This window comes from Psittacula echo (assembly GCF_963264785.1).
Source record: "Psittacula echo genome assembly, chromosome: 6".
NCBI lineage: Eukaryota > Metazoa > Chordata > Aves > Psittaciformes > Psittacidae > Psittacula > Psittacula echo.
The window spans coordinates 61,856,187-61,869,142 of NC_137743.1; the positions used below are offsets into that span (position 1 = coordinate 61,856,187).

The following is a 12,956-nucleotide window of genomic DNA, read 5'->3' on the forward strand; positions in this document are numbered from 1 at the left end:
TTTGCCAAGGTGCAAGATGGGCATTTCTGCTGTGATTTTCCAGCTGCTGCACTTTCCAGGCCATTTCCAGGGAAAGAATCTCATTCTCCTTTTCCCTCTAAATATACACATCCACTGTTGGTTGGCTTTCATTCTACTTACCATCACAGAGTACCCCAGAGATCCTTCAGTCTGAAAATTACTACAATGACAGAAATAAGGCAATTATTTTTCAGTTCTAGAAATTATCAATGTTAGGTATCAAATCAATATTCTCCAGTGAGGTTACATGCTTCCTAGAAACTGCAGTCCTTGCTAAAGGACAGAAAACACAGAGTATTAATTCAGTACATAAAATACCCAGCTTCTTACTGAAAATTAGGCAGCACCTGGTATCAGTTTCATCAGGAGAATGAGAACTTCAGCTTGTCCAATGTAATGAACTGGATTGCTAGATTTTCAACCTTCTGTCAGCCATTTGTTTCTCCTCTCTCACTTCTCAGAAGGCATAACTTAGCTGGTCAAGGCAATTCTGAGACACAGTATCAGTAGAATCTACTAGTGTTTCATATGAGCAGTAGTAAGGAGACACCTATTTTTAGAACATGAATGCTAGTGAATAAAAGCTATCCTGACAGCTTTGAAATCCTCCCTCACACAGTAAACAGGCAAAATGCAAGACAAGCAGTGAAGTGACTCACCCTCGTTAGTAGAAGCCTACCTAGAAGGTTTTTAGAGATAGTCTTGTTATCATCCTCAGTATTTGGTGTCTGCTAAAATTCATCAGTAGTCTCAGTTGTGTGTTTTTATGAGTATGGGCACCTGCACTGTAAGAATTTAATTAAGGAGGATACTGTATACACTGTTCAGTCTGAGTATCATGTAATCCGGGAGGCAGTCACAACATGAGTGACAATGTTCAGCCACCCCCTACTTGGTTTGGATTTCAAGCAGTGAAGTGAGAAATTGAGTTAGCAGTCCAGAGCAGAAATCATTAGCCTTTTTCCAAAACACTAATAGTTGCTGCAGTGACCTTTCTCCTTGTCTGCATTCGCGTATTCACTGGATTAGCAGAAAGACAACTAAAAGACAACTAAGATCATAAATTGAATGAAGAGAATCCGAAGTAACTGGAGGCATTAATTCAAGCAATTTATTAAATATAATTAAACTGCTCAGTAGAAGTGGACATTCGGTACTAAAGTAGCCTTAATTCGTTTTATCTTAATTTACTTCTCAAGCACATTGTGGCCACTTCCATCCTGAATACACATATCTGAAATCTTAACCAGATTTGAGTAACACACTTTAACAATTAATTCAGATATATTCCCTTCAGTATTCATGTCTCCTGGGTAAATGGAAAAAAGAAAAAAGGAATGTAAACTGATGAATGCATTTTAGCTGAAGAACAATTTGTTACTATTATTACAGAACAGAGATTAAAAAAGCATTTTTCTCCTAATGAAACACTGGATGAGATTGTATAGCGTATGCATTTTCTACATTTACAAGAATCCAGTGACAGCTATGGGTCTGAAGTCTCCTCTGTCAAGATGCTCTGATTCTAACATGACAGTATTGTTGTATTACCTGAAAGACAAACACTGAGATGCATATTATTACCTATATGGATATAACACCTAAAATATTGTATCTACAACATTATCACTGGGAATTTGCGGGGTGGGGGAAAAAAAAAAAAAAAGAGATTAAGTGATCTATCCACAGCTAAGTAATAGCGACTTTAATCAGGGACAGAACGTAGATTTGCTCCTGTTCCTAACTTTCACTAACAAGCTTCAGACTTCCCATAGCAATGTGTGAACTGCCTTACAAAATGAAACTACCCCACAGGCTCTAGGTTTACATTACCTGTCTTAGGCATGGATAAACTCTTGACTATTTAGTCAGTAGTTACTTCTGAAGAGGGAGGAGAAATGGAAAAACAAAATACAATTACACCATTAGAGACATGACTGCAGTGTGGCCATATTTGCCTGCGCTTTTTAAACCCTTGACACTGTGAATTAGTCTCCAATTAGTCCTCCAATGCAAAGATCAATTGTTTCAGAAGGGTACTCAACATGGCAGGAACAGCAGACTTATATCTCTAAGAGATTCAGGCTACACAACAAGGAAGATGTATTCACATATTATCACTTACTCTAAGGAACGCTAGTCAAGAGACCAGGATGATACCGTGTTAAGATTTGGTAAAGATACAAAAACATCTCAGTGCACCTGATTCTGGTCATTCATTTCAGCACAGAAAGACCGCAAAGTTTGCATCCAAACTGCAGAGGCCACTGGAAAGGCACCATTGTTGAAATTTATCTGTCTTTGCACAAAGCTGCAGACACTCAAAAAGGACAGATCAAAGGCCTCTGAATTGCTAGCATTAAGGAGATAATAAATATGAAGTCACAATACCAGGTAATACATGTCCTCGTGTGAAATATGTTGTTGAACATTGTAAATTAAATAATTTAATCCCTCACCCCGCTGCATGTGTCACCTGGTAAGTTTGTAAGAGAAAAATTAAGCAGAGAGTAAGTGACCTGCCCATAGGTATTCAGTTACCCTAAAAAGCAGGAGTATTTGAGGCATGCTTACTTGGAAAGAAGAGACTTTATTGCTGCAATTTCATAAGGCACAATTGCTCTCCACAGACATTTGTCTTTCGTAAGTCCTTCACTGAAAAAGCTATTTGTTAATAGCACCTAAAAGTACACCTTAATGAAGAGAAAAAGTGACTGATAAAATACTTATAAAAAATTATTAATATTTTGGACTTTAAAAAAAAAATCCCTGAAATAACTTTGGACATTTTAGCAAGAGTTTGAAGAGGTGCTCTTCTGGAGTCACGTAAGCCACAAGGAAACAATACAAATACAAAAAGAGAGTAAATTCCTCTTTTGCCCCACATGTTGACACCTGCAATTCAGGAGTGGCTTCACGCCACAGAGCTGAAATTCGAATCAAAGCTGTTGCTAAGATCTCCACTGCTGAAATCCAATCATAACAGAAAGTTACTCACTTCATGCACCAGAAAAAATAGTCTCTGTGAGAGTTTTTCTTCTATTTCAAGGCAAACATTTGGAGCAAGGTAAGAATTTAGTCTTAGCTGCCACTGCAATTTTCAAATCAAGCTCTTACAAAGATGAGTCAGTGCTGCCTCGTCCTCTTGAGAAAAATCTCATGCATATAGTCCCAAAATCTTCCCTGATGCGTCTCATTGCGATGAATCATAGCAGTTAGGGCCTCACCCTGATCAAGGCTTTGCCAATAATCCTGCAGCCACATCTCTTTCCAACTGAAACAAAAGAAAAGACACAATCGTAAGCCACTAAACCCCCTCAGATTACTCTGCAGCTGAAGTAGCACTGAAGCCATTTTTTTCCTTCACCTAAGAGGAAAAGAAGCCCAGAGATGGTCATAACGAAGTATGTTGTTACTGTGCCATTGCGCTGGAAGTCATTTAAAGAAACTCACTGTGAAAATTCTCTACAGAAAATGCAAGTTCACTATTAGCTTTACAACATTCTAGAAATGTCAGCATGTGACTACAGAGTTAACCAAAGACAATTATTAATTGTGGAGAATAAAACCTTCTATTAACATAAAATCTAGCACAGAGTCCTTACATGATTTTGAGAGTTGCCTTCCATGGCTAGTATGCACATAACAGCCTAAGAATCAAGTTTTTCTTTTCTTCTCTTCCTCCCCCCACGATAAAACATTTAACAATTAGGGAATGAAAGCTACTGACAGCTACTCATTACAAACTCTGGTTATACATGGCAGAGACAAAAAATCATTATATCCTTCAACCCTAACTCTGTATCTCCAAACTAGATGGTTTGGAATATAGGTTGGAATATAGGCTCTCTGTTTTTCAATGCAGACATTCTCAAACTTTTCAATAGCACAGACTGCATCACTGCAACTTTCAACAATTCCCATTCGTGATCATGTGGACTACTTCTCTCATTTGTGTTATATCAAGGTATCTTTCTAAAGTAGACAGCAGACAATGTAAAAGCTTCCCTAGTACAATTTTTCTAGACTCATGTCTATGAACAGGGGAAAAGTAACATAGCGTGGTTCAATGAGACACGGAAACTTCCGTGTGATGCAACGGTGGCTTGGATTATGGAGTAACTGTTCAAAACTCCTTGCTGATAACCAACGCACAGAATAACCCGAGTTCCTGAGCTTGTGAGGAAGTGGCATAGGCACCCATGCGGTGCCTTCAAAAGCACTTCTCTACTGCCATCTGCTGCTCCAGCAAAAGGCCAGCCATGAAAAGTAGAGAACGCTTACAGAGAGGGACACTGCATAATGTTAGGAGCTAAAACCACATTTCGTTACGAAGACTGAGAAAAGGTTTCAGTTGGCCATTTATGAAAGCATTCAAACATAGGACAAAGTAGGTCCCCACACTTAGAAAATTCTTAACATTTTTTTGTGGATAGATAATGTAATAAACACTTTCTTAGTTCTGGGTTAGCATACTTGAAATAATGGATTCATTTTCAACACACTGTTCCTTCTAACACTTTAACACTTCTAAGCATTCAATTCCTTAGTCCAGGAAATTATTAACAACGCTGTAAACTGATATAAACTGAGATGGAGTATACTGACAACCTTCTTCTGGACAGATCTTACCAGTATTTTCAAAAAGTCATTAATTTAGTACTACAGTGGGACTGACATCAGAACATTGAAATCTTCGGTGATAGCTACAAACACAGGCAAGATCTCCTGTGGCTGAGGGTTTATGTTTATAAAGGCTGTCTGATGGCTTTCAGAAAGTGAATTGTATGCACTTGAGTAAATGCCTAAAAAGACAGAAATTGTTGCAAGTAATGCGAAGAAAAATTACAAACCTGAGGGATCCAAACATGTTACACTAGATTACACTACAAAAGGTGCACACATTGTTCATGAACTACAAGAACCCTTTCTTCTAGCAACTGCAACTTCAAACAAACACTGTTAGTGGAAAAACTCAAGGTTTGGGAACCCAAGCACTGACTTGTTTTGCACCAAGGCATGTATAAATACTAAGCAGACCATGCAAACAAACCTCTATTCTGCCTGTCAAAAGCAGCTGCCCGAGGGTTAGTGGGGGTAGTTCCCTGCTGACAGACTTCTGTGCAGCTCACACTAGAGATGGCTAAGACGGGGCTATGGGTGTGGGAGATTCCAGCAACACCAGCAATCCCCATGTGCAAGGGGGCTAAGAAGCTACTTATTCTGTCCTGTGTGGTCCCTCTCCTGAATAAATGGGATGGTGTTCTTCAAACACAAGCCAGAATTTTGTCACACAAACCAACAAAAAGTTTTGTAAAGTATTCTGGGTGAGCCTAACTTCTGATCTGAAGTCAAGAGAAGTTAAGCAAGCCTGCACTGAACACTGCCAACCCCATTCTTAATGCAGTACTTTGTAAGGAGGCACAGAGCTTCTTTCACTCAAGGGCTATCAAGTGCTTTACCATCACAGTACCAAAAAACATCCTTCTTTCAAACAAAGAGGCTAATACAAAGGATAAACACACTGCCCAAGGCCACAGAGCATTTTAAGAGTATTATGCATGTCTCACACTCCTCATTCAACCGCTAACAAATACCACCAGCTAAACCTCTTCTTCTGCCTCAGCATTACACAAAATTAGCAGAACTACCATACTACCCACAAGATATAATATAAAGTGTAACTGGAGATGTATTAAGAGATCCTTTAAGTACAAAGCACTATTAACAGTTATGGCTACTATTATTTGAAGCTTCTTTTTTCCTTCAAAAGGCACAGTCTTGGTACATTACCTGTCTCCTCCAGAGAGGTCTTCAACGTTTCCAAACCCAGGGGTGGGCATAGGACAGCCCATGTGCTTCAATTGAGCTATGCGAGGTCTGGGAGCTGGAATCTTCCCACGAGACTTTCTGTGTTCCTGCTCCTCTTTGATCCGGGTGTTCTCCCTGTCACAGATGAAACACTCGAAGCCATTCAGGTAATTGGGCAGAGTCATGTCATTCACCCCCCACTCCCGTCTCTCCAAGCTCTCTAGCAAGAACTGGTTTTTGATTCCACCATGGTTTTTATACTCTAGATACTTCAAATATTCCTCTCCATTCTTGTCCAGGAAGTCAAGATACTTTGCCAGCTCTTGGGGGCTGCCAAAGTCATCTATTAGAATAATGGAGAGGTTGTTTGGCATCCAGTCCCGCACAGCTGGAGAGCCTCGGTATACTGGGACAGCCCCCAGGTGCATTGGACGCCACAGTTTCTCTGTCATGTAGTCATCACATATGGCATTCTCCAAGGCGAGATGAAACTTGTACCTGGCGATAAAAGTCATAAACTCAGAATCTTCTGTGGTTGCTGTAGAAGCGTCTCTCAATCGTTCACTGGGGAGCTCACGGTTATGCAGGCATTTCCCATAGGAGTCAACCTAAAATAACAACCGGCATCTTTACAAAGTGACTTGTTTGCCTGGAGCTTGTTGTCAGAGCTTGTATTTCTTGTAAAATTCCTAACTTTGATCAGTTCCCAGCTTCTTTAGTTTAGCTTCGCTTTCACTCCAAGTTCTTTCCCTTGTGACTATTCCTGTAGTCTCAGTTCCAACAACTTTAGGGGAAACTGAGAGCTCAGTTTCAAAAGCAGCATAACGATGCTACAGATTGAGGGGCGGGGGGAGTTCGCAGAAAGGAAGATGTTACCCAAAACTTATTTATTAGTGTCTACATCAGGAACTCTGAGGTAATAATGGGCATGCAGCTCCCTCTGAGTTAATTTAGAAGTGATCTACTTAACAGAGACGCAGCATTTTTCCAAACAGTTATCACACACAGCTCCTGCCAGTCTCAGCAGGCTGGCAAAAATGTTTAATTTGTCAGATGAAGGAAAATTGATGCAGGGAACTAAGAGGATACTGTCTAAAACTGAAAGACCATACACTCGATCTAGAATCTGCCTCGAACTTTGACAATACAGTCATATTTTAAACGTTCTTTTGTCTTTGCTTCACTACTGAGTACATGATAAACTTGCACAATGAATGAATCATGACTAATAGAAACAGCAGAAATGGCAAGGAAAAAGATGTTTTAGATAAACACCAAAACCTGATTTTGTGTTTCTAATCTACTGTCCTTCAGAATTTTTAAGAAGAAAAAAGCATAAACTTTTTTTTTTTTTTTGCTTGACAGAATCATTATCTCAGTTTGTGAAGCTACTCTGCTAGCTGCGCCTGAGCAATACAAACCACCATGGAAACAACACGGTCCTACAACACTTCTCAAGCAGCAGATACTCAAAACATCTGTCTTTTCACTGAACACCTGTACTTTCAAATGGGAGCAAGGCTTGCAAACAACCAGCCTTCATACAGGCTAACTTAGAGGTCCAGAGATTTCAGTAACTCCTGGCACTTGGTCCACTAATCCATTCAGGCTTAGCCCAACCTGTGACTGATCCCGTCTGGCCAACTCCACAACTAACAGCTACCATCAGGCCTACCTACTGCATGTGGTGTAGTCTAGATCACGCTTTGGGACGGAATACAACTAGTTTTTCTGTCCAGCTTGTAGTCGGCATGCATCCCCGTTACGATTCGTGCCTTGGCTAAAAGCAAAGACAAACATACCCCATTAAGAAGAGGAAGTGGAAGGAGGGAGGGGGGCAGCCAGGCGGACCCACCTCCTACACCAACCCCACACCACAGCTTCCCCGCGCATCCGGCTTACCTGGATGTACTTCATGAGCTCCCGCACGTAGCGGTCCCGGTCCGAGGGGACGTCGCAGTGGGATTGCATGTACAGCACCGGGGCATAGCCCTTCTGCCGCCACGCGTCCTTCTCGGCCAGGGGCACCGCCGGGCCCCGCAGGTACCCCACGCCGGGCAGCCACTGCAGCGTGAGGGGGTAGTCCGACTCCCGGCGGAACGTGGCTGTGTAGTTGAAGAGCTGGATGCCCGGCAAGTGCGAGAGGACGTAGTTGTTCATGGGGGACTCCTCATGGAAGAGCGCCCAGGTCTGGTGGGGCAGGCGGGGCAGCGGCGCCTCGTAGGCCCTGAAGTCGGTGCCGTAGAAGATGAGGGCCTTGGTGCGGCGGTGTCGGGCCACCCGCCGGCTGCGGGTGACGAGGCAGGAGCCCCGCGGGCAGTCGATACGCTCCGTGTCGCCGGGGAAGTGTGGGAAGAGGCTCCCGCTCCACCACAGCAGGATGGGCAGCACCTTGTTGCTCCGCGTGTCGTTGTTGCCGGGGCCGCGGTAGGACGCCGCGGCCACGAACGCCGCGCCCGGCGGGACAGCATCCTGCGCCCACCCCTCCGCCCCGCACGGCGCCGCCGGTAGAGCCGCCGCCTCCTCCTCCTCCGCCCCCGGCCCCTCTGTGGCGAGCGCGGCCCCCGCGCCCCAGGCCAACGCCAGCGTCACCCAGAGGCAAGCGGGCCCCAGCCGCGGAGCGCGGCCCAACCGGCCACCACCCATGCCCAGCGCCCCGGGCCGGCACCCCTCGTCCTGCTACAGGAAGCGGCCGCCAGGCCCCGCCCTCGGGAGGCGCTCCGTCAGCGGCCGCAAGGGGCGCAAGAGCCTGGGCAAGGCCGAGAAGGGCCCCGGGAGCGGAGTAGGGCCCTCGCCGCACGCTCTGCCCTCCACGCAAGCGAAAAGAGGGTGGTAGGGCGTGCGACACACTACATAGGGCTGTCAGCGCTGCAGGGGGGGGGTAGTCTTACTTCTAGCTGCCTCTAACGCACCTACAGGAAGACACCCGGGCGATTTCACTGAGGCAGAACCTGCCGAGAGCAAATCCACCCACAACGAGGCATCTTCGGTACAAAATCGGCCTTTTGATGGTGCAAGAAAAGTATGCCGAGGGAGCAAATGCCTTCAAGTGATATTTTTTATCTGTCTACCGCTAGCTTTAATGCACTCTTGAAGCTGCTCTTCTGTGCCAACCTTCAATAAGCTGCTTTGGTATTAAAATATTCTGGAAATAGGAAATTGGTAACCTGCAAAATTGAGTTCAGGATACACTTTAAAAATCTAGCAGAAGCATACTAGAATTACCACTTGGTTATGGGATTGCTAAAAGCTTCAAACTCATTCCTTGCAAGGTAATTTAAGCCCAAACACAATACTTGACTGATAATTCATAACACAGGACATCAGTATGAACACAAGCAAAGTATTCTCTAGCTGTGCAAGGAACAGGTTAAAACATGGGAATGTTTTTGCTTTCTTTTGAAAAGTTAGGTCTTGACACTGCTCAAGCATGATCCAGATGCACACGCCAGTCAGTGCATAGGCACCACCCCCATGCCATCTCCACCAGCTCCTCCACTTACATCCCGAAAGAATGCTAACAGACATGGGCTCTGCAAGGCAACTTCCACATCCCTCGGAAGGGGTGCTGCCACAAAAATACCTACAAGCACAGTTTACTCCACATAATTAACATACAAGATGCACAAGGACCATCACCACAGTAAATCAGTTCAGTAGCAGATTCTGGACATAATGTACATCCTTGTAGGAGAAAAACCTCAAACATATGCTACAGCAAACTATATAGGAGATGGAATTGTTGGAACAAGTCCAGAGGAGGGCCACGAGGATGATCAGGGGACTGGAGCACCTCCTGTATGAAGATAGGCTGAGAAAGCTGGGGCTGTTCAGCCTGGAGAAGAGAAGGCTGCGTGGAGACCTCATAGCAGCCTGCCAGTACCTGAAGGGGGCCTACAGGGATGCTGGGGAGGGTCTCTTCATTAGGGACTGTAGTGACAGGATAAGGGGTAATGGGTTCAAACTTAAACGGGGAAGTTTAGATTGGATCTAAGGAAAAAATTCTTTACTGAGAGGGTGGTGAGGCACTGGAATGGGTTGTCCAGGGAAGTTGTGAATGCTCCATCCCTGACGGTGTTCAAGGCCAGGTTTGACAGAGCCTTGGGTGACATGGTTTAGTGTGAGGTGTCCCTGCCCATGGCAGGGGGGTTGGAACTAGATGCTCTTAAGGTCCTTTCCAACCCTAACTATTCTGTGATTCTATGTATTTTTTGAGATTTAGTAATGATTGTCTTGTGCTTTCATACAGATTGTTGTAAGGGTATCAGCAAATTGTACAACATCAGTGTTCTAGGCTACAGTCAAGTTACAGTGCCAGTTCACTCAGAACATATTCTGGCAAAAAACAGACATGAAACAAACAAAAAAACCACAACTGAAAAAAAAAAACCAAACCTCAAACCAAACCCCAAACTCCACTCAGCTTCCCTGCTATCTTAATTCTGAAACAGGAGCTCTAGTTCTCCAACACACACAAGATAAGAGTAATACGTCCCAAAGTAGACCAAAAAGCCCCCAGTCAGACTCAAGCTGTGTTAGAGAAAAGGAAAAGCTCTTTGCAAAATGAACCTCAGAGGGGACAAGAAGTTAAAACTCAGTCACATCTAAGCAAAGTAACACTGAGATTAAGCAGCACCTTCTGTCTGCTGACTCTTGTTGAGTTTCTTACCATTCAGTGCAAATAAGAAAAAAATCTGAACTCAGTCAGCAGACGATCAGCTGTAAAGGATCAATCAGCTGGACTTCAGCCCTTCCCACTTCCTCCCTCCTGCAAAATACAGGGTTTGGAAAAATAAGCAGTGTTTATTTACTAACAATGACATAAAATACATCTTAATATATTTTTATTTCTTTACAAATTAAAAGATGCATTGGAAAAACAAGTGAAGAAAATGAAAGGTTCATTTATCATTTAATTTCCACCCCCACACCCCCCAGTATTAATACTAGAAATTAGTATTTGTGGAAGTCTGTGGTTGCTGTGCCTTATATTCCTGGGAAGTTCTTTTTCCCGCTCTGGTTAAAAATCCTCTAGATTTTTTGGTTGGAGGCAGTACGTGGAGTAAAAAGTCAGCCACATTCATACAAAAACGCTGAAGGTTCTGTCAACTACATCTTGAAAGAGTTTCTCCATTACAAGTTTCATATTCCCCTTTCTGTGTAGTGATGGAAGGGAAGACAAACTAGCAGCATTAGAAATAAAATGGATTTATACACATACTACAAGGATAGGGAACTAAAACCACAGGCAGGTATTTTTCTGATCTTAACGAGGACTTTTCTGTGAAATAGCAACCCCAGATAATATGTTCTGTAATCCACCCACATTCTTCCTTCCACTTTTACTGCTATTTGTAGCTTAAACTCCTGGGTATTGTAAGAATGCCTGTTAAGCGTTCAAGCCAAAATATACAAGCCCTCTTTCTAAATGAATAAACAAAGCCCTTATAATTCTGAATTTGATTTACACCCGCTCCCTCGTCACAGGATTCTTCTCTTCCACCCTTGCAGGATGGAGCAGCAGAGTGGCCTAAGTGGATGGATTAATCTGTCTGAGGTAATTTAGTTTAACAAACAGGCTTATAAAAAGGTTTTATGCAAGCTGATCAGTAGATAGAATGGGGGAGGGTACAAACATCCAGAAATGAAACTCTTCACTATGGCCCAAATGCTTTCAATAACCGTAATCAGGTACTTGTAACACCTATTACAGTACAGTCTAAGTCTCAGGGGGTTTTATCTCCCTCCCTGTATTCCAGGGTACAAAGCAGTTTCAAATTTGCATCAGTATAAATAAAATTCCTACTTGTTTGCTATGATTCACAATAATATGGTTGAAAATGGCCACTTCCTTATCATCCAGTTCCTACAGAGCCCCACATCACCTTGTTAAGAGCATTTTCTGCTTACAGTTAAGAGGCATTTGTTCCCACCACCATCTGATTAGACAGGTAAGCTCTGGAGGAGAGGCCATGGAACATGGATTGAGTAGAACATTACAGAGCCATGCAATGAGAAGGAAAGGAGTCACCACACATGTCAACAGGAAGCACCAGTTCTACCCCTATGCTGTTCAGAAGCTTTTGATTGTTGCTCACTGAACTACTACTCCACTACAGATCGGCACAGCAACTTACAGTACAGGGAAGACTGTGGAAAGAATTTGCCCTGTTGCCTCCTGGGTTACTGCTCATTTCCTTTTTCATGGCTTTCTAGTTCAGCCAGCCACATGATATATCTGTGCTCTGCAACTTCATGTTTCCCTCTTAAGAGGGGACACAAAATGTTTGGATGCTCCAGCTCCCATCACCTGACCTGCCTCTCATCCTCCCCACCTGCATCTTCTCCACACTCGGAGCATGCACACACGCCCATACAAACACACAGCAACTACCAGAAGTTTTGAAGAGTTATCGCTTTTTCACCCAATGTTGAATCATGTACAGTGAACTGAAAAAACCTACATTCATTACGACAGGATTAGCGAGCATGGGGGTGGAGGGGGAAGGGGAGTGAACTCCTGCCAAGCACAGGAAACAATTTAGATGCAAGTAAAAGACCTGGTATCAAAGGCCTTTTGCTTCTTTTTAGCCCTCACCAGGAAAATTTGTCATCTCTCGTACAGGACTGGGAGAGGTTGAAAGGATTTCTGCTTATGCAATGTGTATTAAAAATTATGGAATTGTACAGATTTCTATGCTGTCCTTTTTGAGGGCGCTGGACCGTCTGATCAGTCATTAGTGGAGACTGAAATGTCACTGCCGAGTTCCAGCACCACTCCCTCCTCTAGCTCAGTAGTTGCCGAATCTCCTTGTGCATGTGACACAGGAAGTCCACATATGAAGCCCCCCCACTCAGGCTCTTGTCCTCCACTAGAAAGTGTTTGAACAGCATTTCCAGCTTATCTTCTTGCTTCACAATTATTAACTACAAAAGAAACCAAGAACAAAACCAACAGTGAGTAGTTAGCAGAATTAATGTTCTTGATAAACAAGCGCAAAAATCCAAGTAGTTCAAAAATCCAAAGACAGATAATCAGAATCACAGTGTACATGGCTCATGTGCTTTGACTTTTAACTAAACCGGGTTATATTCTCAGTCCTTTCCAAATAGAAAGAAGACAC

The 12,956-nt window shown here is 43.4% G+C and overlaps 3 protein-coding genes across 6 annotated transcripts in view; all 3 read right to left on the reverse strand.

Annotated features, from left to right (window-relative positions):
• CHCHD1 (coiled-coil-helix-coiled-coil-helix domain containing 1) overlaps positions 1-3,157 on the reverse strand; it is a 14,206-nt gene extending 11,049 nt beyond the window's left edge. For both annotated transcript variants that reach the window (XR_013957113.1, XM_080620344.1), the window contains exons 1-2: positions 3,020-3,157; positions 142-181 (exon numbers count right to left, since the gene is read on the reverse strand). The gene's annotated coding sequence lies outside the window, so the exon portion shown is untranslated. The remainder of the gene's footprint in view (positions 1-141; positions 182-3,019) is intronic.
• Positions 926-10,583, reverse strand: FUT11 (fucosyltransferase 11). Its single transcript, XM_080620346.1, has 3 exons — positions 7,735-10,583; positions 5,815-6,440; positions 926-3,295 (listed from the first exon to the last, which is right to left on the reverse strand). The coding sequence occupies exons 1-3, from the start codon at positions 8,476-8,478 to the stop codon at positions 3,148-3,150; spliced, it is 1,518 nt and encodes a 505-aa protein (XP_080476472.1). The 5' UTR covers positions 8,479-10,583; the 3' UTR covers positions 926-3,147.
• Positions 10,584-10,776: 193 nt separating this feature from the next.
• Positions 10,777-12,956, reverse strand: part of SEC24C (SEC24 homolog C, COPII coat complex component) — a 40,441-nt gene continuing 38,261 nt past the window's right edge. For 2 of the 3 annotated variants that reach the window (XM_080620342.1, XM_080620340.1), the window contains one exon: positions 10,777-12,759. In XM_080620342.1, coding sequence (XP_080476468.1) covers positions 12,619-12,759 — 141 coding nt within the window. In that variant the 3' untranslated portion in view covers positions 10,777-12,618. The remainder of the gene's footprint in view (positions 12,760-12,956) is intronic. The other variant, XM_080620341.1, reaches the window with a different exon arrangement.